At 41.6% G+C, this 27,192-nt stretch overlaps 1 protein-coding gene across 17 annotated transcripts in view; it reads left to right on the plus strand.

The window, feature by feature from the left end:
- SOX5 (SRY-box transcription factor 5) overlaps window positions 1-27,192 on the plus strand; it is a 913,923-nt gene that overhangs the window by 757,558 nt on the left and 129,173 nt on the right. For 12 of the 17 annotated variants that reach the window (XM_075602880.1, XM_075602877.1, XM_075602886.1 and 9 more), the window contains one exon: window positions 18,421-18,507. The exons of 2 other annotated variants lie outside the window; for them this stretch is intronic. In XM_075602880.1, the coding sequence (XP_075458995.1) occupies window positions 18,421-18,507 (87 nt within the window). Of the gene's footprint in view, window positions 1-12,429; window positions 12,472-12,537; window positions 12,735-18,420; window positions 18,508-27,192 lie in introns of those variants that run through there. 3 more of the 17 variants (XM_075602895.1, XM_075602893.1, XM_075602894.1) reach the window with 3 other exon arrangements.

Consider the following 27,192-nt stretch of genomic DNA (forward strand, 5'->3'; position numbering starts at 1 on the left):
CCTCAGGGGTTCACAACTCCAGTTCTCAAGACCCCCCAACAGATCAGGATATAAGGATATCCCTGCTTCAGCACAGGTGGCTCAATCAGTGGCTCAGTTGACTGGATATCCTGTTGGGGGGTCTTGAGGTCTTGATTGTTACCGTTTATCTTATAGGATGCAAAATTAAACCACACCGAGAGCATCCGTGTCCGGACACGGTGCGCTGTATAAATACCGTTATTGGGCGGGCAATGCCGCAATTACTGGAAATAGCTCTCTTCATTAAAGACTGGAAGACAACAAACGTGTCAGTGTGTAGCGGAGTAGCGCACCTAGGAATGTGAGAGCTTTCTGCATCTCGCAGTCAGAATTCCAAAAATGTCTCATCTTCTATATATTTCCCCTCCATTACCCATTTAGTCTGTTCTCTTCGGCTCTGAGAGCCTGTTTAGTGCTCAGTAGAAAGCAAATATTAGGTTGGGAGGTGGTTGGTTACTTGATATGTACATGCCATGGCTTACATATGTGGTCTTTTGTTCAGATTTATTTTCTTTCCTAAATAGAATTTTCTTTCCCTATTAGCCATTCATTTGTTCCAAATGTATCCAGACACTTAACTGTGTGGGCAGATGGAGACAAAACAGTGACTTAATAAGAACCAGCTCCAGTGAGTTTACCTACCGTTTCCATGCCTTAATTCTGTTGTTTCATGACTGGAGGATGATTTCATTACTCATTTGTGGTGGAGCCACAACTGGGCATATTTAATACACCCTAGCACAGTGGTGGTCAGCTCCAGTCCTCGCGACCCCACCACCACCAACAGGTCAGGTTTTCAGGATATCCCAGATGCAGCACAAGTGGCTCAATCAGATTGAGCCACCTGTGCTAAAGCAGGGACTGATTGAGCCACCTGTACTGAAGCTGGATGGAGCCACCTGTGCTGAAGCTGGGATATCCTGAAAACCTGGCCTGTTGGAGGGTCTTGAAGACTGGAGTTGAGATCCCCTGCCCTAGCATATGCAGCGTCAGATCCCCGTGAGCTCTGATACATTCACTTAGTAGCACACAAGATCATTATCTTGCTTTTGTTGTTGCCATAAAATCACTTGTTTAAATAATGCAACTCTTAGAAAAGTGATACATAATGATTGTTCCGCCAAGGTGCTATTAATAGTATAAGTAACAGTAATCGCGCTGTAACTGCTAGAATGAGAGATCAAACTTCAACACATTTTTATTAACTAGAATATTTTGATAAGCGCTTCATGATTCCCCTAATTATTGTTAAGCTGTAATATGTGTATTGCTCAGTTAAGTGCTATATCAAAATGATAAAGGAACGATCCCTGGATTGTTAAACCAAAATGCTTAGGTATTCTATGCGTGGTAACATAGATATAATTATTAAGCGCTGTTCGTTATCTAAGTGCATGCAATGTAACACAGAGCGCTGTTTAATATACATTAACCTAACGAGGGCAGCATTTATTTATTTTTTTGTAACTGCAAAAATAGCCAATGGAAGCTCAAACTGGAAACGAGTAAGAGAGTTTGGTTGAGACCGCATGAAGGAGAATTCAAATGCAAGCATAACTAAATGGCAAGAAGCATTGTACAATACTTCCATTGCTCAGCTTCTGTGCCTTCAGTCCGTCCACTCCTGGGATAGTCTTCGTCTGATGAAAGTGTGAATGCTTGAAACTTACTATAAAAAAAAAAAGGCGTACTGAATGGCAGCTTTTAGACATTGACTGTGACATTGTATTAACCTTTTTAATGGACCTGTGCAATAAAGTGACAAGTAAATGGAGCACAAGGGGAGATATGACACTATATCTGGAGAAGGATAAAACAGTCAGTTGTATAGTGGGCTATTATAACAGTTTGCAAACCTTGGATAAACTCAGTCAGCGGTTGTATAATTGGTTATTCAATCCCGACCCTTGTTCACACACCAGAGCCAGGAACACTGAGACCTGTTGCCAATTTGAGTGAATGTAGTGACTGTACTCGGCCGGGGCCTAACACTGGAGCCAGGCCTTTTCCTGTGGGCTGCTTTCCACCATGTCTGGGACTGGCGCAGTGACAGTAAGCCTTTGTTGTATGAGACTGGCTGGTACTCCCTCCTTTGCTAAATGTCTAACAGCTACACAAATATGGGAAAATGGACTTTGTGTTGCTGCTCTTATCCAGTAAGCAGGGAGTTCGGAGAGAGATGGAAACAAAGGGGCAGTGGAAGAATGATGTGAATAGTTACTGTTTAGCAAAAATAAATATATTCCCACTTTCTCGGTGAATGACCTCATGTTGAATTCACTGAATTCAATGATGTAGAGAAGACAAACATAACCAACGTATTCATGGTAAATAAATATCAGAAACGAGATTTTGTCGTGATAATTCCATTGGATTGGGTGTGTTCGCTATACCCGCATCCAACTGAAGAAGGAACACTGTTTAAACCACAATAGAAAAGTTATTACTAACAGACTGGATTCGTTTTTTACTGACATTTTTAGCATTTTCAATTAACTGTTATTAATAATGATAATGATAATAATAATAATATTGTGTTGTTTCCTTCTGATAACTGTTTTATGCACCATGACTACAGAATTTCTAATAGTCAGACATTTCACATAATATATTTTCCTCATAAAGTTGGCTATATTTAGTTTTTTCATCAGGCAAAAAAAAAATGTGTTCAGATTTCAGAGTTGCCCGTATCAATTTGATTTTAGATGCTCATAAAAATCCTTCTTTCTTGAGTGTCTTAATCTGGTCACACCATAGGTGGAATTATCACGAAATAGCTACGATACAGGCGGAATGGCTCCTTATGTGACAAATATCGACAGGAGCCAGACTCCTGAAGTTTGATAATAAAGAATGAAGGAAAGGGGATTTTAGAAGGGACATTAGGCATATAAGAGCAATACTATTTTGGCAGTTTGTGTAGACAACTAGAAATTTTCCAGTGCAAGATCACGGTTTTCTAAGTTAGCGAAAAACTAGGACATGTCAGAATATTTCCATGGGAGGCATAGAGCTTCTTAACCATTTTATTTATATCAGGATATGCAGATTAGTCGCATAATAATATTCAGATGTAAACAATTGGTAGAAAAGTAAAAATGAGGGTCCCGGCTCTTGACTGAATTTGAAAAAAAAAAAATTGATTGAAAAAAATCTTAAATCAAAATGAAAGTAACATCAGTGTTCGGGAAGGGCGGCCACGGTGCTGAATGCTGGCACAAATGTACTGAACCAGCAGAGACAAAAAGTTACAGATCTCCTACGTGTAGCGCAGGAGCGGGCAACGCCAAATCTCAAGGGCCACCAACAGGTCAGGTTTTCAGGATATTCCTGATTCAGCACAGGTGGCTCAATCAGTGGCTCAGTCGAAGACTGCACCACCCATGCTGAAGCAGGGATATCCTTAAAACCTGACCTGTTGGTGGCCCTTGAGGACTGAAGTTGCCCCCCCCCCCCTAATGTAGAAAGTCCAAAATTGTCACTCTAAAATGCAACTCAGGTGTTACAGATTTAAGGACGTTTCAATGTAAGCTCACGAGAATGAAACTGCAGCGCAGCCTACAGGTTCATTAACCTACATTATATATCCTTTTCTACTGAATTCCATGTGTGAATCTAGCATGACCAAAATGTGTTATGCATCCACCCGTTTGTTGCACAATAGGATTCATTGAATTCATTTCAAATATTATTATTTTCATGTGACGCCGGAAATTCAAATATATTTGCCTAATTGAAATGCAAAGCTGCAATCCAGTGGAAAGGGATTTGCTGCTCGAGCACTTGCATATGGGCTTGAGTTTGGTCAGGATTATAACCTGTAACTTGTTTATAAAGTTACACACAGTTCTGCAGAGAAGAAGAACAGTATATCAATGTACTAACACCATTACCCTCTCCAGTAAATATCATTTATTTTAAAAGATTTTACGTGAATAAGATTCTGTGCAGCGACAGAAAATATAACTTAATAGATACTTTATCTGTATTAAAATAAACTGATAATAAGACTGGATTCCCTGGTTACGTTGATTAAAAAGATGCATTTTTTTATGAGTATATTTAAGTTCTGTGTAATTTCATAATAGATACAGTGACATTCATATTTTTACATGTTAAATGTATATTATGTTAATACAGAGATATACTGTTAGCATATACTGTATGTCTGAATATATGCTATTGGTACATTTTATATTTGTATGTGTTTGTTTCTAAGCCCAGTATGTACAGTATATGTTATATGTACAGTATATGTATATATACATATATATACATATACTGTACTATTCACAAATCAGTGCATAGTTTGGTGCTTGAGACGTGCTCTCATTAACCTTCGGAAATACAAACCAGTACATATCTCATCATGTTAATCCCAATAACCGTAACTGTTTATGTAGGTATGCCTAGATAATGTCCTTACTTTTCAGTAAGGAATTGTGGCCGGACAACTGGAGACAATACGGCTTCTATAGAGAAAGAGATGCCTGGGATGCCATCCCTCACTAATGTAGCACACATGCATCAGGCCGTTGTATTTAAAGGTTTCCAGGCTGGCTAATGGAAATCTATCCTACATAAGGAGAAAATAAACATATCTGTTCCTACTCCACAAAATGCCAAATGATTTATCAAATCTTTCACTGTAATAACTTCTGCTGTCGCTTTAGAACCACAGTGGAAGTGTTTGTTCAGTGGAAATGTATGTCTTCAGCAGGTAGTAACACGGGCAGGGTCATCTGCAATGGATCCATTCGCATTCTTTGTTTTTGTTCAGTTTTACCCCCTAATGCAGGGGTGGCCGACCCCAGTCCTCACGGGCCACCACCAGGTCAGGTTCTCAGGATATCCCTGCTTCAGTCAAAGACTGAGCCACTGATTGAGCCACCTGTGCTGAAGCAGGGATTTCTTGAAAACCTGCCCTGTTGGGGGCCCTTGATGACTGAAGTTGGTTACCCTTGCAATAATGGTACAATTTCAGTTAAGAAACAGTGTACAGTCTTTGGGATGAAATACAGGGACAGGGAGAAGTGAAAACTGTCTATATCTGGGACACAAAGGAAAAATGGGACTGCATTATCTGATCTTTGCTCTCTCTTAATAACTAAATGATACTGACTTTTCATTTGAAAGCACCCGTCCCCTAAGAGAAATGGCTGAATCTGGTGTAACAGATACTGCACACTTTTTTATTTCTCGATACTTAAAATGCCAAAGGCCTTCAACAAGTACTACCACGAACTCCCTAGTAACCACTAATAAAGATATTAATAAACGCTTAAAACTCACAATCACTAAAATGTGGAAAATCATAAAGTGAACCTGACAAGAAACAAGCAAAGCATTTCCTCTCCCCTCCTTTTTGGCTGGTTGTATTATTGTAGTTAGTTAATTTTGTGTGTGTCAAGTACTGTATGTATTCCTATTTATCTAATATGATTCAAAAGATAATGCAGTTATCAATATTATTGTATTAAGACGACTGTTTCACGTTGGAAAAAATGAAGATGCGATCTGAAAAATATGATGCCCTATTTAATTTAAAGTGAGTAAAATGTACAGCTACCGCCCTTTCCGAGCACAGCGTTTCAGAACCAGTGTCCTCCCGGTTGTGAAGATGCAGCGGGAACATTGCCGGTTATGGTGGTAATTAGGGTGTTGCTGGCATTAGTTTTTATTCATGACGGTGTCCTCTGAACTGCACCTTCCCAGTCTGGTAGTCTCCTTCTGGCTTGGTGTTCTCTGCCAAAGCTACGGTGTCCTCTGCTGCACGTTGGGAGGGTGACCAGCTTCAGTGCTTCAAACATTTGAACCCCGGCTAACTTCTAGTTGCTTTTTACAATATTGTTAAGCGGGAAGATTTCTTCCGTAGGGGCCACGAACCATTCACTACTTTAAATGAATGGAACGTATTACTTCGCATTATTATGAGTGAAAGGTGTAGTACGTGATGATGATGATGATCGTAGTATGTGATACTTGGATTTCGATTAGTATGCAGTAAATCAGGGGTGGCCAACTCCAGCCCTCTAGGACCACCAACAGGTCAGGTTTGCAGGATATCCCTGCTTCAGAACAGGTGGCTCATTCAAAGACTGCACCATCTGTACTGAAGCAGGGATATCCTGAAAACCTGACCTGTTGGTGGCCCTTGCGGACTGGAGTTGGTCTCCCCTGCACTAGAGCGTTCTGTACATCTCTGCCTGTCTTTTTAGGATTTTCCAGGGAGTATACAGCCGCGGCCCCTTTTATTCTCCAAAATTTCCGAATTTTTTCGGGGATTTTTGCCGAATGCCCCGCACTTCACCGCGTTAATGCCGCATTCTGACCGAATTCATACCGCATTCATGTTGCATTCACACCCGCGGTTGATCTGTTTATTGATAATGGTTCGGATTTAATTGGTTGCAATTCTTCGCGTATCCGACAGATGGCAGATATTCATGAATTGTAATGCGCATGCGCTTCAGTAATGTGTCGACTTGCAGGTGTTTAAAAGAATACCACAGTGGTCCATTGTAAATTGGTAAATTATCTGCTATTTTCTGTCTTTGGAACTAGTGGTATTATTGATGTACTTCCCTTTGTTTTTTTACACATACCTTTTTTTTGTTGAAGAAGTAGAGCATATATAAAATAGTAGCTTGGATGTCTAGTCTCCTTATAGATTATTTTTGTCTGTGCTGGGAGAATGCATTCATACTGTAAATCCACTTATACAGCAGCTTGGGATTCTGGGAGTCGTAGTTTTTCTCGTGACATAAAAAAATATTATTAAATACAGCAAGACCACAAAGTTTGTTGTGTTGTAGGTTTAAATTCAGCAAGCCCCTTATATGAGAATGTTTGCCGTCTTCTGGATCAAAATACTCTAAATACAAATATAGGATAAAGTATCTGTCTAAATTTAGCATAGGTTGAACTTGCTGGACGTACATCTTTTTTCAACCTCATCAACTGTGTAACTATGTAACATTGTAACATTGTAGATGGCAATTTCAAGTTTAAATGTGGTTGGACATTAATATGGATTCCTCTATTACAATGTTCTCTTTATAAACGACACCAATATTTTAGTATCATAAGCCTGTTGGCATTGTGTTTGTATGAATGGAACATGAAATGTTAGCCTGAATAACACAAGCCCCCAATAATGAAGCCCCTTAAAACCATTTTACACAAATTTTTATTTGCAATTGAAAACTGCTATATGCTGTACCAGCAAAATATGTGATTTTTTTTAAGGTCTTCAGATTATCTGACGGCTATGAATATTGGAGAGACTGGTTTGGGGGTAGAATCTGAGGACACCTTAGAGGAGATTTGAGGTTTTACCCTGAAACTAATCAATTTAACTAATCAATTTAAAATGCGGCCAAGATATTTCCTGAATGACAGCTTTACATGTAACTGTAGGCTGCACGGTTCATAATTCACATAGTTCTTAATATAAAATGTGTCTGCAAACGCTCTAATATCAGGACTGTTTAACCCATTCAGTGCTGAAGGGTTCTGCATTGTGTCAAGCATTGCATTGTATGTGGCAATCATTTCCAGCACGGAAGAGGTTAATATATGGTTTCTGGTCACCATAACAACCTGATACTTTTGATCACTGATGTCATGTTACATCACTTCATTTTGGAGTGTGACCACACTATTAAGAGAGGCCATCTGCAACTTTTTTCATGCATTACTTTATTCTCTAAATCTGCCAAGTGCGGGTGTCCCATCACTGTGTCCCATCACTGTATCCCATCAATGTGTGACTGTGTCCGATCACTGTGTCACTGTGTCCCATCACTGTGTCACTGTGTCACATCACTGTGTCCCATCACTGTGTGACTGTGTCCCATCACTGTGTCACTGTGTCCCATCACTGTGTGACTGTGTCCCATCACTGTGTCACTGTGTCACATCACTGTGTCCCATCACTGTGTGACTGTGTCCCATCACTGTGTGACTGTGTCCCATCACCCATCACTGTGTCACTGTGTACCATCACTGTGTCACTGTGTCCCATCACTGTGTCACTGTGTCCCATCACTGTGTGACTGTGTCCCATCACTGTGTGACTGTGTCCCATCACTGTGTGACTGTGTCCCATCACTGTGTCCTATCACTGTGTGACTGTGTCCCATCAGTGTCCCATCACTGTGTGCCATCACTGTGTCCCATCAATGTGTGACTGTGTCCCATCACTGTGTCACTGTGTCTCATCACTGTGTCCCATCAATGTGTGACTGTGTCCCATCACTGTGTCACTGTGTCCCATCCCTGTGTCCCATCACTGTGTGACTGTGTCCTATCACTGTGTGACTGTGTCCCATCACTGTGTCCCATCAATGTGTGACTGTGTCCCATCACTGTGTCACTGTGTCCCATCACTGTGTCCCATCAATGTGTGACTGTGTCCCATCACTGTGTCACTGTGTCCCATCAATGTGTGACTGTGTCCCATCACTGTGTCACTGTGTCCCATCACTGTGTGACTTTGTCCCATCACTGTGTCCGATCACTGTGTTACTGTGTCCCATCACTGTGTCCCATCACTGTGTGACTGTGTCCCATCACTGTGTCCCATCACTGTGTCCCATCACTGTGTCACTGTGTCCCATCACTGTGTCCCATCACTGTGTCACTGTGTCCCATTACTGTGTCAATGTGTCCCATCACTGTGTCCCATCAATGTGTGACTGTGTCCCATCACTGTGTCACTGTGTCCCATCACTGTGTGACTGTGTCCCATCACTGTGTCCCATCACTGTGTGACTGTGTCCGTCACTGTGTCCCATCACTGTGTGACTGTGTCCCATCACTGTGTCCCATCACTGTGTGACTGTGTCCCATCACTGTATCCCATCAGTTTGTGACTGTATCCCATCACTGTGTGACCGTGTCCCATCACTGTGTGAATGTGTCCCATAACTGTGTCCCATCACTGTGTCACTGTGTCCCATCACTGTGTGACTGTGTCTCATCACTGTGTCCCATCACTGTGTGACTGTCCCATCACTGTGTCCCAACGCTGTGTGACTGTGTCCAATCGCTGTGTGACTGTGTCCCATCACTGTGTGACTGTGTCCCATGACTGTGTCCCATCATTGTGTCCCATACCTGCGTGACTGTGTCCCATCACTGTGTCCCATCACTGTGTGACTGTGTCCCATCACTGTGTGACTGTGTCCCATCACTTTGTGACTGTGTCCCATCACTGTGTTCCATCACTGTGTCCCATCACTGTGTGACTGTGTCCCATCACTGTGTCCCATCATTGTGTGACTGTGTCCCATCACTGTGTCCCATCACTGTGTGACTGTGTCCCATCACTTTGTGACTGTGTCCCATCACTGTGTCACATCACTGTGTGACTGTGTAACTGTGTCCCATCACTGCGTCCCATCACTGTGTGTCCCATCACTGTGTGACTGTGTCCCATGACTGTGTCCTATCACTTCGTGACTGTGTCCCATCACTGTGTCCCAACGCTGTGTGACTGTGTCCAATCGCTGTGTGACTGTGTCCCATCACTGTGTGACTGTGTCCCATGACTGTGTCCCATCATTGTGTCCCATACCTGCGTGACTGTGTCCCATCACTGTGTCCCATCACTGTGTGACTGTGTCCCATCACTGTGTGACTGTGTCCCATCACTTTGTGACTGTGTCCCATCACTGTGTTCCATCACTGTGTCCCATCACTGTGTGACTGTGTCCCATCACTGTGTCCCATCATTGTGTGACTGTGTCCCATCACTGTGTCCCATCACTGTGTGACTGTGTCCCATCACTTTGTGACTGTGTCCCATCACTGTGTCACATCACTGTGTGACTGTGTAACTGTGTCCCATCACTGCGTCCCATCACTGTGTGTCCCATCACTGTGTGACTGTGTCCCATGACTGTGTCCTATCACTTCGTGACTGTGTCCCATGACTGTGTCCCATCACTTTGTGACTGTGTAACTGTGTCCCATCACTGTGTCCCATCACTGTGTGACCGTGTCCCATCGCTGTGTGACCATGTCCCATCACTGTGTGACTGTGTACAATCACTGTGTCCCATCACTGTGTGACTGTGTCCCATCACTGTGTCCCATCACTGTGTGACTGTGTACAATCACTGTGTCCCATTACTGTGTAACTGTGTCCCATCACTGTGTCCCATCACTGTGTGACTGTGTCCCATCACTGTGTGACTGTGTCCAATCACTGTGTCCCATCACTGTGACCCATCACTGTTTGACTGTGTCCCATCACTGTGTGACTGTGTCCCATCACTGTGTCCCATCACTGTGTCCCATCACTGTGTGACTGTGTCCCATCACTGTGTCCCATCACTGTGTGACTGTGTCCCATCACTGTGTCACTGTGTCCCATCACTGTGTCACTGTATCCCATCACTGTGTGACTGTGTCCCATCACTGTGTCCCATGACTGTGTCCCATCACTTTGTGACAGTGTCCCATCACTGTGTGACTGTGTCCCATCACTGTGTCCCATCACTGTGTGACTGTGTCGAATCACTGTGTCCCATCACTGTGTGACTGTGTCCCATCACTGTGACCCATCACTGTGTGACTGTGTCCCATCACTGTGTGACTGTGTCCCATCACTGTGTGACTGTGTCCCATCACTGTGACCCATCACTGTGTGACTGTGTCACATCACTGTGTCCCATTACTGTGTAACTGTGTCCCATCACTGTGTGACTGTGTCCCATCACTGTGTGACTGTGTCCTATCATCTACAGCTAGACTAGTGCAGTGAAGCACTGTATGTAGTTACAAAATAATGAATTCATAGTAACCTGCATATTAGATTCTGGGTAAATAACTTTCTCTCCATCTGTTGATAATACAGCTCAACCCCCTTATAACGCTGTGCTTGGGGTCCAAAGAATCACATCACACTATAAGCGGATCGCGTTAGAAATAATGTATCATTGTATGCATTGTACAATAAAGTATTTAAGATACCAATAATAGTGTTGTAAAGCAGCGGTGCGCAAACTGTGGGGCGCGACCCCCAGGGGGGGCGCGACACTGCCGACGGGGGGCGCGGGGTTTACAGAGGTCCCGCGCGCTTCCCGAAGGCACTTAAATTAAGTGCCGGGGGAGCTGCAGGGCCTCTGTAAACCTAACTTACCGTGGCTCCGGCGGCTTCCTCCCTGCAGCGCCATGGCAACGCGGCGTCAAAACGACGCTGCGAGGTCATGTGACGTCACGTTGCTATGGCAACGTGATGTCATTGCGCCGGAGCGTGGGTAAGTTGGGGTTGGGGGGGGGGGGCGCGGGAGTGAGGGGACAGCCGTCAGGGGGGCGCAGGGAAAAAAGTTTGCGCCCCCCTGTTGTAAAGTATTCATAAATACGAAAATTGGGAGCCACGCTTGCATCGCGTTATAAGCTATTTTTTTAAAGCATAAGAATTGCTCAAATTGCTCTTTCTAAAATACAGTCCAAAAACTTTTGCTCCAATGTTTAAAAAAAAAAAGATCTTTTTTCCCCCTTCACATTTTATTGTAAGTTCACACTGCCTCATATAATATTGCAAAGCACATTAAACATTGTAGACACAACATTCAATTTACTTTTTAAAATGACTTACACGTTGTAAATTGCAGTTACCTTGACATAACAATAGGGAAATGTAATATAAAAAAAGACAATTAGAGAGGTTAATATTCAAAGAGTTTAATATACTTTTCTATGAATGTAAATTGATCAGTAATCTACACTACCCCTTTAATCTTTATCCACACATTAAAAATGTTGATCTTTTATAAGTCACACTCAGAGATTCTGTGAGCCACTGGTTATTGTTTTTATATTGTGTTCCTATTCTCCGATATCGTCACAGTTTGAGCGGTCACACCAAGGAAGGGTTTAAATGTAATAGGTGATGGCATGTCTTGGACAGTTTTTTTTTTTTTAATCATTCTCCCGGCCTGTTTCATGCTCTCCCCAGTTGAAATAGTAGCTACCTTTGATTTAGTGCATCTCACCCACACATCACTGACATCATAAATTACACAGATCCATATGGACAACTTTCATTAGCTGTGCACCTCTGCAGAAAATAATCTGCAGAGCGGCACTCCGATTGTATTAAAAGTTAAAGTGTCTCTCCTGTGGCAGGAAGAGGAGGGTGGGGGGCTCGTGTCGCACTGCTAATAAATACAAATAATAAGTGTTACTAGTTGGTGGAGTGACCCAGCGAGAAGAGCCTTGTCAAACCATTTGTTGTTCTCTTTCACTTGTCAGCATCCTCGGCTTAAAAGCCTTAGCCATTGTTCAGACCCTAATCGCACCTGTTGGGATGATAGGAAGACAGCTGTCAGCAAAGGGGGTTAAAAAAAAAAAGAAAGAAGCTGTAATGATTAAGAACATAATGTGTAGTGTGCTGTCTTGCAGCTGCAGTGGGACATTATATGTGGAGCGGTACAGAAGGTAAAAGGCCTCCCCTTCTTCTCCCCACCCCCTTTCCCACCAAGCAATCGACTCTTCCTCCCCGAGCTTGCTGACAAGAGCACATTTTGAACTTTAGCCAAAAGTTGCAGGAATGTCAGACGACAAGAGGAACTGGCCGCCGCTGGGTGTCATTCTCCGAGGACACAGCTCGCAAACCTCAGCGGCGGAAGTTGTGGCTTTTAACAAGAGTAAAGATTTCTTCCTACTATTTTTATTTTTGCCATTGTTCTGCCCCTTTGACAGTAAGCAAATGTTTTTTTTTTTGTGTTTTTTTTTCCTGGTGGTGATCCTTTGAATTTGCGCATCTTGGCAACTTGTGTCATGGGAAATGTGAACTTGTGACGGGAGTTTGGCCGCAGCGCAGTGTGCCGTTTTGGCATTGGCACACATTGCATCTTTTAGAAGAGTGACTTGACTTGGAAACAAGTCCTAGTTTGTTAGGAAGAGCTTCTGGTAGAACCTCTGCGTTTTGGTGGCATTGGGCTGCTGTGGTGTGAAACATTAACCCCTTCATGTGCTACCAAATGAATTCACTTTTTTTTTTGGTTGAGATCTTTTCATAACTGTTTAAATGTTGTCGGTATTTCCGCACACATGGGGTGATTTAAGGATGACAGCTGTCAACTGCAAAAGGGGCCATGTGGCACATTTCTGACCCATATCGCAGCTGCCTGCTCCTTATTACAATATTTAACTAATATATTTATTTATATGTTATAGAGACAATTAGGTGCTGATTGAGCAATTGTATTACTTTGTGCACGATGGGAGAACAGGTTTCCGAGTAAGCGGTATACACAGTATATATTGTGTGATACATTTGAAATATCTCCGTTTATTTTAGGCTAATGCGCTGGCACAGAGGTGGCATGCGTGTGATTCCTGTAACATTGAAATCCGCAGATATTAGGAATCTCGTTAAGGGTAACATATGGCTTCTCTTCATTTTGTTTGAAGTCTCTTGACACTCGAGAAGAAATGCTCAAAATCCGTTATGGAAATTAAAAAAGTGTTAGAAATGATCGTTCTAAAAAAAATGTTGTTTTTGTTTTTTTTGGCCAGTTTATTGAAGCGCTGTGTAATGACTGTTAGCCTGTGTAGCATTGGAAGGAATGGTTATCTCTGTATGTAAGGAATATCATCGCATTACAAGCCGACACCGTCTCTCAATGTGGCTTGATTCTTGGCACTCCGGGTCTGTTTAAAAATGGCAGAATGTTGGCGCGCGCTTTCAAGTCGCATTGTTCCAGATGAAGGAATCAATCTTTGGAGTGGTTGGCATGCAACGAAGTGAGGGAGGCCAGGGTGTGAGAGTGAGCGTGCATAGAGGAGGCAGTGTGTCACTTTAACAATAGTTGGCACCATCGGAGGGCCGTTCCCCTGTGGGTATTGCCATCGGCACTGATGCGAGGAAGCATATGTGAGGGGAAGAAACTTGGGTGAAACAGGGAAATATGCAGTGTAAATACATCATGAAACAGTAGTGACTTAACCCCACGTGTGCCAAGAAGCATGGCTACACTTTGCCCTTCATTGATCACCCCTATGGCACGGAAGGCACAATCAGTGTACGTTTACCAAATAACGAAAGCATCTGCTGTGTTTGTGAGTTTTCTCAAATGTTGGAAGCATTGCAACACATTTTACTGTCGTATTTAATGCATATTCCAGGATTTGTTTATTCTCCTGTTACATTTGAAATCTCTATTTCGCTTTCTCTCGCTCTCTTTCTGTAAACAGGGCAGTAGATGCACATGTAATGTTCACAATACTGGTTTGCCAGGATTATTATACTGAGAAGTTATAGAGTTGCATCTACCTAGCAACATAAGTGCCTTCCAAATTAGCCTCTTATTGTTCAGCCATGGAGAGAAATCTCTCCTAAACATGGCTTGTTGCCATACTTAAAAATGTTTCTCAGCTTGTCTTGTGTAACCTTGATTTATTTTATTTACCTACCTTAGTAACATACGAGCAGTATCTTTTTTTTCTTTCTTCCTGGGGATAATTAAAATCATTGAAACAAAAGTACCAAGCAGACATTCCCTCCCAATAATGCTAAAAGAAACACATACTTTTTCTAGACAATCAACCATTTAAAGATGATCAATATATGGCTTTTTTATTTGCATGTATTTCCTAATTTAATTCATGTCGGCTCACAGCAATTTAGCCGTAAAACTCAATTCTGCAATGATCATATAACTAGTGCTAATGTATTAACCCCAAGCGGGCCACAGTGCAATGCTTCAACAGTTAAAGGGTTAAGCGCTCTTTTGCCTGAAAGGGCAGCAAGGCATTGCGTACGCTGACAGCTCAGGGGTTAATAAACAGATGCTTTTTTTCTTGTGGAATTTTTCCTTTTCGCCTTCTGGATCTCTGTGAAGAATTTCACATGTAGATTCTCCATATTACAACACAGATGTGGTCTTCTATACATGTCATACAGGCATTATGTGATATTTCTTACAGTTTTAGCGCTGCATAAGAATATTTTATCCGTACGTTTTATTCACACTGGTAAAAATGTGTTTTGTTCACTAGCTATTTTCTGAAATCTTTTTTAAAACTGTCGATGCGTACTCTTTGTTCATATAATTAACTTTGATCCACCAGCATCAAATGGCATGCTTTCAAATAACTCATTTTTGCAGAACATTTATGATAAGTGTAGTAACTTAGGTTATACAGCCGGGCTTAAAAGCATCGTGGCATTTTATAGGAAGGTCTGTAGTGATTCGTGAGTGTTCTGCATGCTTCAGAAATCTGAGCACTGCAGCTTTAACTTTGTAAGTTAGACACAAGACTTCTGTTTCTTTACGAGCACACTACAGCGAATATTTTGTCTAGCTGCAGGGGAAAACCTTTGTCAGAGACGTGGTTGACAATAGACTTAAAAGTAAAAAGGTTTGCTTTTGGTGCCTGCAGGTTCTGTAGCCTATTGTCGGTTCACAATGGATTTCTATTACTGCATTCCTGCTATGCAAAGGTTTGTTAGCTTTTAATGACTGACAGCCTCTGCAGCAAATAGCACACTGACTCTGGCCTTTACTTGTTTTCTAAGAGTGATCGGGGAAAAAAATAGGGGGAAAAAAGGATTCTGAAAGAGCATGGTTTGTTCAGCATATAAAGATACAATATGATCTAGAAAATGTTTTGTTCCATTTTTGGAAGAGTTGCAGAAAGACCATTCTTGAGCTCTGAAACGGCAATAAAAATGAAGCGTGTCAAGTCTTCGTTTAAACCTTGTTAGTTACTTGAGTTTAGAGCAGGGGTGGACAACTCCAGTCCTCAAAGGCCACGAACAGGTCAGGTTTTAAGGATATCCCTGCTTCAGCTTAGGTGGCTCAATCAGTTGCTCAGTCGAAGACTGAGCCCCTGATTGAGACACCTGTACTGAAGCTGGGACTGATTGAGCCACCTGTGCTGAAGCAGGGATATCCTTCAAAGCCGATCCTTGGTTTAGAAAATATAAGTAACTTTAGGGAAAAAAAGATCCATAAGATTTCTTCATTTTTTTAAATTTTAAATACCACTGAACAGGCAGATATTATTGAGTGTTTGTACAACCCGAGAAGGAATGAATCCACTATTATTATTCTGTTGTGTTACAAATGTCTCATTGTCTACCAAAACTCATTTGAAATGAGAACCAAATCAGTTGCACAGCCTGGGGCTTACATGTGATACAGGTTAATTCGCATTTCAAGACAGTTGTAGAACAACTGGTACAATTAACCCCTACAAGGTCACCCAATGCCCCTTACCACCAAAGGGGTTAAGTTGGAATTTTCGGCAGCAGTAGTGCTGGAGATAATGACGACTCCATCCAGTCTTTTCTTCTGCGGGTAAAATTAACCAGGTTCCAATAATTGCAGGCCCTTCAGGGCCAGGCTGTTCCTTTGATAAGTTAACAGGCACTCTCCTTCTGCTCTCAGCAGGGGGTGACCAAGTGGCCAAACAAACCCACAGCCACATAAACACAAATGCGGAGGCAATAGCAATATACTGTCTTAAAAGAGAATAGTAAATGCCGGCATTGTTATTAAGCTGAAACATTTCGGGACACTTATCTTTTACACGCCATTTTCTTACTGAATGCTGCAGTAATAATCACAGAATTGAAAGCCGTTGTAATTGTGTCCCCGTCTAAGCTCTGACATGATGAGTATACAATTACATTGTTGAATTCAGTCAATTGTCCTCTGCATTTGAATAGCATCTGTATGCACGGTTATATAAAAATGCAGCAGCTCGGGTCAGCGTGCGACAATTGAATGTCCAAATAGCAGACCAGCGAAAAATAGTCGGCCCTAAATATGATTGTGTTTTTCCCCATCCCCTTCAATATGACCAACTTTTCCATGAAAGAAAGGGCATTTATATTACAGTGGAACACATTTCTGTGTAATCACAACAGGGATTTGGATAGTAAAAAGATTTTTGACTTTTGCAATGTATAGTAATTCGATTTGGAGGTTATTGATCTATATCACATATTGCGGCTTTTTCGTGATTTTGTTAAAATTGTGATGAGGATGAACGGTCAAGGCTGTGTGACCAAGTCCCAGGCCCCTCTGACCGTGGGAAAGTTTCTTTGTCTTCCACTCTCTGAGGTCCCAAAATGTATATTATATTTGCAAGTTGTTGGGGACTGAGTTCTCTGGCGGTATTCAACATTATACTCATTACCTGCCCCATATAGAGTAAATAATTGATATTATTGGCTCCACAATTAGTAATACCTGAGTAATATTATGATCAGCTTTGAAATAACAATCCTCCTCACTCATTGCACATTACAGAAACAATGGATTGAAATCGAAATAGCTGTGTTAGTCCAGTTGCGATAGTACAGAGTAAACAAGAACTTCAGGATAAGGTGATATCTTTTTTTTATTTGGACTAACCGTTGATATTATAATTCAAGCTTTCGAGAGTTCTTTCTCTTCCTCAGGTCCTGAGGAAAAGAGGAGAACTCTCGAAAGCTTGAATTATACTGTAATATCAGTTGTTAGTCCAAATAAAAAAGATATCGCCTTATACTAGAAACAATAGACCAACTTACACTGTATCAAATGCCAGCGGAAAAATAGGAAGGGAAGTAAAAAACAAAAACATAAAAAAATGGTCTTCACCAATTAGAATTCACATTGTAAGTGGGGCATGGTCTTGTGGATTTGAATAACCAATCACATGATCTGTGCCGTTTTAAAATATTAAAACAGTAATCACTCTATACAATTTTCTAGATGACGTTTCCACCAGATTTGTACCAGTTAAACGTATCGGACAAATAATTTTGCATCTGATACAATGTATCCTATTGCCAATGCACATGTTGGGGTTATTTACACTAAGTGTGGGTAACTCAGATGTTGATTGTGTTTTCATTCTGTATATTATTTCAATGACTTAACCTCAACTGATAGATGGCAATACATGCAGGGAAGGGGTTAAAGTATCAGTACCTATTCCATAAATGACTTTATAAGTAGTACCATTGATGTCCATGTAAAGATTGGTTACTTGACCCCTGCAGCCAGCATCCCACAGAAAAGGGCTTAGCGTTTTCGGTAAAACTTGTCGCCAATATGACAAAAAAATACCCTGTTTCTGTTGTCAAAGTTTTGAAGCATCCATCAAGCATGGGCATATTGTCTACTATTTCAGGAGGACCATTGAACTCTAGGTTGACAAGGATTTGTTGTCATTCCGAGGTAGGGAGGTTTTATTCTAATAAGGAAAAACCAAAGGTAGTGAAACCGCAGGTGAGGAGAAATGTCCTGCTCTCTCCCCTCCTCTCTTATCGGGTTACTGAGGAACACATCGGCAAAAGGGCCTCATATAAAGCAGATACCTGGTTTTAAAGTCTATTGAGGAGAAAGTCATGTGGATTCACTTTCCTTTTTCTCTCTCTTTACTTAGAAACACCCAGCATTGAAAAGCTTTTGTCAAAAGACTGGAAAGACAAGCTTCTCGCCATGGGATCAGGGAACTTGGGAGACATAAAAGGTAACCTGAAGATATTCAGTGTGATGTGTAGCGATTGTTGAAAACAAGAACCAGCAATCTCCATCAATGTGATTGCGTGGTACTATTCTGTCGGTAGATATTCCTGCACATTACTTGATTGAATGCGCTTATTTTCTTTTGTTTTGTCAAACAAATGGTTACGTTGGATTTCCTGAACAATCCATCTTTTGTATCTTAGCATTCACAATGCAAGAGGGAACCCAGAGTGAGGAATGCTGGTTACAATACAATAGTACATTGAGTTTGCATGGCGTCCCAGCCATTGTTCTTCTCTGGATACCGGTGTAGTAGAGTTTTCATATTAGACGAGATGAATCCTGTATAATAACATTCTACAAGAGGCCTAACATTCTGTCGGATTTGCATTTGTCTTTGCTTGACAAAGAAGTGTTATTCTATGCCTGGGAAATCAGTTCATGTGTGATTTTTTTCAACCTGAAATAGGTTAAGTTATTCAGATAGTTTAGAGCACATGCTATCTTCCCCCATTTTATAGTTGAACACACCAAATCCTTGATAACGAATGGCTTTGGTAAGTAAGTTCCTCAAATCGTTATATATTCTTGATGGATACGTGTTCATCCCTTTGAAGCTGTAGGTTTTATGGTGTAAATCTTGGTGACCCTTTGTGATCTTTCTGATCAAACCAGACAGGGATTTTAAATAACTTTTGAAAGTGTAAAGGTTTTAATTTACATCTGGGACTTTGAGTGAAGGGGACAGGTAACATTGATCTAATTCCCTTCTCCTCCGTGACATTATAGCCATGCTATCAGAGAACTTGTTAGGAAAGAGAGCAGGTAATAAGCAGTACAACAAAAGACAAGAGAAGGAAATTAGAAGAATTTCCCAGTCTTAATTTACATTGTTTACAAACATTTCTAAAAATGCTTTCAAAAATATATAGATGCTTAATTTTAACTTGTTAAACAAATGGATATCCTGCCTTTATTTTGTAACTGCATAGAACATAACCATTAGTACGTTAAAATACAAATGTCAAATAGCCGTTTGTTTCATGTTTTTAAGCTAGTGGGAAGCAGTGGTGTTTGCCATGCCTCACTGCTTTTTTCACCTGTCTTTCCGCCACCGTTTTAACAAGTTGATTGGTTCCTTACCTCGCTTCCAAAGTTCTCGTCAGCCAGAGTTTAGTGATCTTGTGCTTCTAAGCGTTGGGAGGGATCTTAGTTATTAGGTGGGAGCAGGTTTGGCAGAAAGCTGTGAAAACAGCCCTTGGTTCATTGTGCTTGCTGGCGGCCGTAACAGTTGCAATTATTTTCCATTGTTGGCATGAGGTTAGAAAGGAGGGAAGATACAATGGAGACGCTGCCTCTGAGGGTAAATTAATTTGACTTATAGGTTCTTGGGGGGTCAAGAAGGCTGATTATTTAGTACCCAAGAATGTGTCTTTCATGCAACCACTAGCCAGGAGAGGACGGCAAACAATGATTCAGCTGTGCAGCAGCTGTATTTAGTGAGACAACATGAAAGGTGTGTAAGTTCAGCCATTTGACACACACTCATTGTACAAGAAAGACATGTCATGCCTTCTCTCTGAATGTATGGTCATTCATGTCTTTTTTTGCCTTGTATGTTTGACTTGGCAGCGACTCTTTCATGCCACAGTTAGTAAAATGTGAAGACAAGATTTTTGTAAAGTCCTAATATTTCACATCGGAGAACTTGATAATATCCGGGAAACACATTTAGGCTCCGGGTGCATTAATACACAATGAAACATGATGTATGGGAATCATTTATCATCTAAAGACTTCATCAAATGAGCAAGTCACATCATATATTCTTACTAATAAAGGTATAGTGGTTACAGGAGGGACAGAATCATTCAGAATACAGTTTCCATGGAATACTTGTGTGCTAGGCAAAGCCTATTTCCAGATCGGCTGTTACACAGAGTACATACATACAGGGATGTGCAGAAGAACATTATTCTAGGGGCAGAAATAGCGCAACAAGGCTCATCATTATAATACCTTGTGACAAACATTTAAAGATTTTCACAGGGAATCAGGTGGCCAAATCCAGTCCTCCAGGGCCATCTGAGCTGAGCAACACTGAGCTACCAATTGAGCCACCTGTGCTGAAGCAGGGATATCCTGAAAATCTGTCCTGTTGGTGGCCCTTGAGGACTGGAGTTGGCTAACCCTGAGCTACTGCTATTTTGCCAGTTTGGGAGCAGTAATGGAATTATACTTCTGTTTTCCATAAATGAAAGGCCAATCTTTTTACCAGCTGCATACTGCTAAAGGGAGGAGGGCAGGTATTGTGTTTGTTTTCCATAACTATTATAGGAATCGCTTATCCTGTTACTAATATAATTCCAAGCACAAGTGCTACCATACAGTAGAAAGGCAATACCGTTCCTTTTCAATACATTCCAAATACAAACGTTCTATAGACCTGGATATAGTCTTGTTGCACGGCCTTGCATGTCAATAGGCCTATCGCAGGTAGATAAGCAAAGAATGAAAGTGGAATGCTGTTGGTTTCAGTTTTAGATTGATTAGGAAATTAAAAGCAAACCTACTCCCAAAACATTGAGATTGCTAAAGGAAGTATAAGACAATATAGCTGCTGTATGTGTGTTTATGGCTAGTTTCTATGTGTTCAGCTTACACATACATTGGTTCACGCCATACTGTATGTGTGCCTGGTCTCGAAAGTTCTTAGGCCCCACCAAATAAAGTGTATCCCCATCACACGCATGATACGTTTTAGCAGCAGTCCTGTAGATCAACGTGTGTGTGAGTGATTGCTGGACAATGTGTAAAGATTGTGGATAACTGTATTCTGCCAGTGTAAGAAAGTCGGCTGTAACCTGAAGGGAAGCCTGACATACACAAACAGCTAGAAATCGGCAGTGTAAGAAAGTCGGCTGTAACCTGAAGGGAAGCCTGACATACACAAACAGCTAGAAATCGGCAGTGTAAGAAAGTCGGCTGTAACCTGAAGGGAAGCCTGACATACACAAACAGCTAGAAATCGGCAGTGTAAGAAAGTCGGCTGTAACCTGAAGGGAAGCCTGACATACACAAACAGCTAGAAATCGGCAGTGTAAGAAAGTCGGCTGTAACCTGAAGGGAAGCCTCACATACACAAACAGTTAGAAATCGGCAGTGTAAGGCTACGCTTATAGTGCCGGCGACGGTCAGACGACAGTCGCTGGAAAATCAAATAGAGATGACTTCCAGCGATCGCGACCAATCCGTCGCTCCGTATTTATTTGCACTTTTTACTGCAGATAATAACGATTTTTTTCCCTATAAAAGTAATGTTTTTGTAGCCTTTGGGATTTTTAAGTAAAACAGAATGTTTTTGATTGGTAAGGGTCCTTGGGGTTTATTCATTAACACTAGTGCCGATCGGGGCACTATTGCTGGGAAGCTCCCGTTGAAGTCAGCAGAGATTTCTGTATGATAGCGCCCTGATCAGCACTATCGCAATTTATGGAATAACCCGTGTGTGCTTTCCCCCCAAAACTTTGTGTAGTAGCCTCTACTTTTATAGAATTGTTTATAAGCCAAACATTTTAAATCACCAGTGGGCAAAATATTTAGCTTTGTAGACCAGGCTAGGTAATCTCCAATTATTCTCATGACAATATAATTCCATAATGCAGAGTACTTTAAAGCAGGGAGGGGGAGAGGGCGGGGGAGGGGGGCAAGTCCAGTCCTCAATGGCCACCAACAGGTTAGGCTTTTCAGATGTCCTAGCTTCAGCACAGGTGGCTCCATCAGTGGCTCAGTCGAAGATTGAGCCACTGATTGAACCACCTGTTCTACAGCAAGGATAACCAGAAAACCTGTCCAGTTGGTAGCTGTTGGCGGCTGGAGTTGGCCACCCCTGCTTTAATTGATCCTCAAATAAAAACACGTCATCTCCATTTACTCCACCTGTTGGCCTAGGAAAGCCGGCGAATTCAGAGACTACGCATACGCTGCGCTTGTTGTTTGCAGTGCTATCCGCATGGTCAGACTGACCGGCAGAATGGGCTAATCCCACTGGGTAAAACTAGACCAATTAGCCACGGCTTTAAATAATAATAATAATAATTATTACTGCAGGTTGCGTGTCCAGGTAACCTCATTTGGTGAATGTGGAATTGGAAAACAAGTAGCGATGTTATTATTTTATTTATTTTATAATTTATAAATTATTATATAAAATAATAATGTATAAATTATACCATATCATACAGGAATCCAACCCAAGACCTTTCATATGCTAGTACCAATTCTCTACCTCCAAGTGCAGTCCACTACACTGTGTTGTAGAGGTTAAGTTTATTCGTAGAGTCTGTTTTATCACACCAATCCTGTGGTGTAGCAGGTAGGGAATTGGTACTAGCATAGGAAAGGTCCTGGGTTTGATTCCTGCATGTGTATTATATCAAATGTATTCATGTTCAATTCCCACGTGGGTGTGTGTGTATGTGTCCGTTAGCAATAAAGCATTGAATGTTTAAAAAAAAAAATAGAGATGTTTTTAAATCGGGAGCCACGCTCAGATCGCGTTATAAGCGGATTTGCGTTGTAGCGGATCGCTCTACAACAGTGTTGAGATATAGATATATATAACTATATATATATATATATACAGGCATACCCCGCATTAACGTACGCAATGGGACCGGAGCATGTATGTAAAGCGAAAATGTACTTAAAGTGAAGCACTACCTTTTTCCCCACTTATCGATGCATGTACTGTACTGCAATCGATATATACGTGCATAACTGATGTACATAACGCATGTGTAACCGGCTCTATAGTCTCCCCGCTTGCGCACAGCTTCGGTACAGGTAGGAAGCCGGTATTGCTGTTCAGGACGTGATGACAGGCGCATGCGTGAGCTGCCGTTTGCCTATTGGGCGATATGTACTTACTCGTGAGTGTACTTAAAGTGAGTGTACTTAAAGCGGGGTATGCCTGTATATATAAACGAATAGACGATACCGTTCTGTGGCTAACAAAATGCTTTTTATATAGCTATAGATAGGGCAGTTGGCACTCCCATAAGGAAAACATAAATTGTTGGTGAATGTCCCATAAGAATAATATAGTTATACGATAGCGTTTGAAATCAAGAAATGAAGAGACAGCACACATGAAATCAAGAGACAGAATCTTCACCAATACACTCTTTTCTAAAACTACCCCCCTGTGTGCTGTCTCTTGATTTCCGGATCTCAAACGCTATCGTGTGTGTGTGATATATATTACTACAAAAAGTAGCGCTAATAGAATATATTCACTGAGAGCAGGCTATGGGGTGAAGTGTAACCATATGCAAAGTGCTATCATTAATGAGTATATGCCAAGTGGCAAATGTTAATAATAAGTGGGTATAATACAACCTTAAGTAAAGTGAAGAGTGCAAGACTTTGAAGGGAATCAAACCAAGATAAAAGTGAAACAGCGTCCTGGAAGAGTCCTTGTGAAGTGTCCAAACTGGTGGATGAAGAGTGAAAGATATCTTGTTTCAGTGACAGTTCTGCAACTTTCAACAGGAATGAACCACACTCGGAGGGGTATCTACTGTATGAAAACAGGGGGAGAGAGAGCGCATACCACGTAGCGTAAATCTGGATAAAATGTATTAGATAAAAAAAGCCTTGAGATGTTCACACTCACAGGGGTAGCAGGTATAGCACATTTGAAGATAAAATCGGACAGTGAATGGGATGGTCGGAAGGAGCGAGCAACGGGCGCTACTCACGTCCCTGCAGCTGTAGATGGATAGTCCTGTATGTAGCTGTGCCGGTCCTAGATACAGGGGGTGGGGGGCAGTTGCTGTTAGCATGCAGTGCAGAACGGAAACTCGCCCAAACTGCCAGGAGACGCAGCACGCACAGAAACGCTGTCCCAACGCGTTCCGTCACAAATCATGTGACTTCATCGCAGCATTCCCTGATGAAGTCACATGATTTATGATGAACCGTGGCTGCTTACAGGACTTTTTGTCTACAGCTGCAGGGACGTGAGTGGCGCCTGTGGCTCTCTAACCCCGCACATTCCAACCATCCCATCACTGTGAGATTTGATCTCCTAATGTGCATTTCCTGCCAACCCTGTGAGTGTGACCATCTCAAGGCTTTTTTTATTTTGTATCTAATACATTTTATCCAGATTTATGCTATGTGATACGCGCTTTCTCTCCCCCTATTTATATATCTATATATCTATATATCTATATATATATATAGATATATATATATATAGTATACTCCATTACCTATTAGCCAACAAAAGCAGTGCTTATTTCAGAGGCAGGAACAGATGATCAGAAGCGCAGCCGCCCCATAAAGACGCAGAACTCACCAGCAATAAAGTAAGGTAAAAAAACTTTATTGGGCTACATAAAAAATATACAAAGATCCACAGACAAAATTATCCTCCTCCCACGCGTTTCACGTCCTCTCTGCCGCTTTCTCAAGGAGAAGTCCTCCAACTTGCTCATTTCAGACGGAATAGACACTTTTTAAAAATGTTGGCAGAAAGAAAGCCCCGACGGACAATATGTGAAGCACCTAAACATGCTCCTCCTGTAATGCCTGTGCTGCTGGGAAGCCGTGCAGTGCAAATACTGTGCTGGGCCCGGTTGTAATGAAGAGTTTGATAGTACATCATATTAAATGTGTGCTTTCTATGGCTTTGCTCTTTGACCTATGACAGGTTCATGTATCCTGCGGAGACTAGAATCTTCCTACAGTGCTGTGAGGTCGGACACGGGGATAATACAGTGCTGTATTATGGCTGCCAGTGATGGATTCAAATAAATAATCCAGTGGCTGATAGTCCAGCTCCAGAATGAAAGCATATGTTATGCACAGTTAATGTATGGATTAACGGGGATAATATTTTACGTGACACGTGTCTTGTGATAAGTTGACAATGTAGAGTCAGCCTTTGTATTGTCCTAAATCAGGGGTGGAGACGACCGGGCCACTGATTGAGCCACCTGTGCTGAAGCAGGGATATCCTGAAAACTCGACCTGTTGGTGGCCCTTGAGGAATGGAGTCGCCCGCCCGTCCTAAATAGTTACATACAGTGACGACAGGCAGAGTTGGAGCCATGTAAGTTTGGTTGTGTAATTAGCGTCCCATATACATTCCAGTAAAGAGGGAGTTGGAATAATATATTTGTTATAAAGTGTGATAGCGGAGGCAACCCCTTGACGTAGTATAATGAACGCCTTGCATTAAGTGAAGGCGTTAAGCAGCCCTTAATAATATTCACAGCACTGTGCTTTATACTCATTTCAGTATTCATTTTATAGATTTCAATATTTGTATTACATTAATGCAGAGGAACAGATTTATCGGTTGTTTGAGTTACATTAATGGATCTGACCTTTGCACAAAAAATATGTAAGAGAAAAAAATGACCCATAATTACAGAAGTTACAGTCAGTTGGTCAACATTATTCTGCGAAGGGTGAATTCAATATTTATCACCACGCACTCTGTATTTTGCATCGCCTTTATTCCCTGTTTCCATTTTGACACAATTACGGACAATGGGCTATAATTATTTGCAGAAGCTTTTAAGCAGTAAGCGCTAAGGCTGGGACCACGGGTAGCTCATGATGTCATATTAGTGTTGGTGTCAAAAATGTTAACTGTGAAATGTTGCTCACAAATGCCATGTTACATGCTGGTCTACCAGGAACTCGTAACCAGTCGAACTTGCTTTGGTTATAAATGCAGATTATAATTGGGCAAACACAACCATTCTTTTTATTGGCGATGGGCAAGTTTAGGGGGATATAATTCGAACCCACCAGAACTCCGACCGGTTTTAACAATCTGAACCGTGGGCCCGAACTGCTGTGGCAGAGCTTGAGGCAGAAACCAGTTAAAACCTTGTTTCCCCATTGACTGGGGGGGGGGGGATACTGCGATAAATACTGCGATAACACGCATTCTCACGGTATACAGTCTCCTTTTAGTGAATGCGCTTCCATCCTCACCAGCGGGAGGGGGGAGGGCGAGTGGAGAGCCGGGGAGGTCCAGCATTAAGCATTTAAAGGCTATATACTGTATATTTTTTTAGCTATATATATAGGAATGTCCTTACTGGACCGAAACGTTGGAAAAATGTATTTTTATGATACAGGTTCCTTTTTGCATCTATCTTTGAGTGCTGTTTCTTGATTTCTCCATGGGGAAACATTTTGGTCTGTTTTTTTGTGGAACATGCACCAGAAAATAATTTTTTTAGTTGGAGTGCCAGCTGCTTCTGTTTGCTTGTGTGTGTGTATGTGTGTGTGTATATATATATATATATATATATATATATATATATGTATGTGTGTGTGTGTATATATATATATATATATATAAATATATTACAGTGTTCGACAAACCTATACATTTGCACGCCCCTGACGAGTGGATTTAACATCGGGGCGAGCTCTTATTGGCCCAAGCAGCACACGTGTGGTACTAGGTGGCGAGTAGATTTTTTGGTGATTTGTCGACCACTGAATATATATATAACCCATAATACAGTATTCATTTGAAGCATAAAGTGTATTAAATCAAGTCCATGACAGAATAAACATTTTGGATCACAAACAAACCTTCGTCAGGGCTGAGGAGGCTTCGTTTGTGACCCGAAACTTTGTTCTTCCTGTCATGGAC

This window comes from Ascaphus truei, chromosome 5 (genome assembly GCF_040206685.1).
Source record: "Ascaphus truei isolate aAscTru1 chromosome 5, aAscTru1.hap1, whole genome shotgun sequence".
Taxonomy (NCBI): Eukaryota; Metazoa; Chordata; class Amphibia; order Anura; family Ascaphidae; genus Ascaphus; species Ascaphus truei.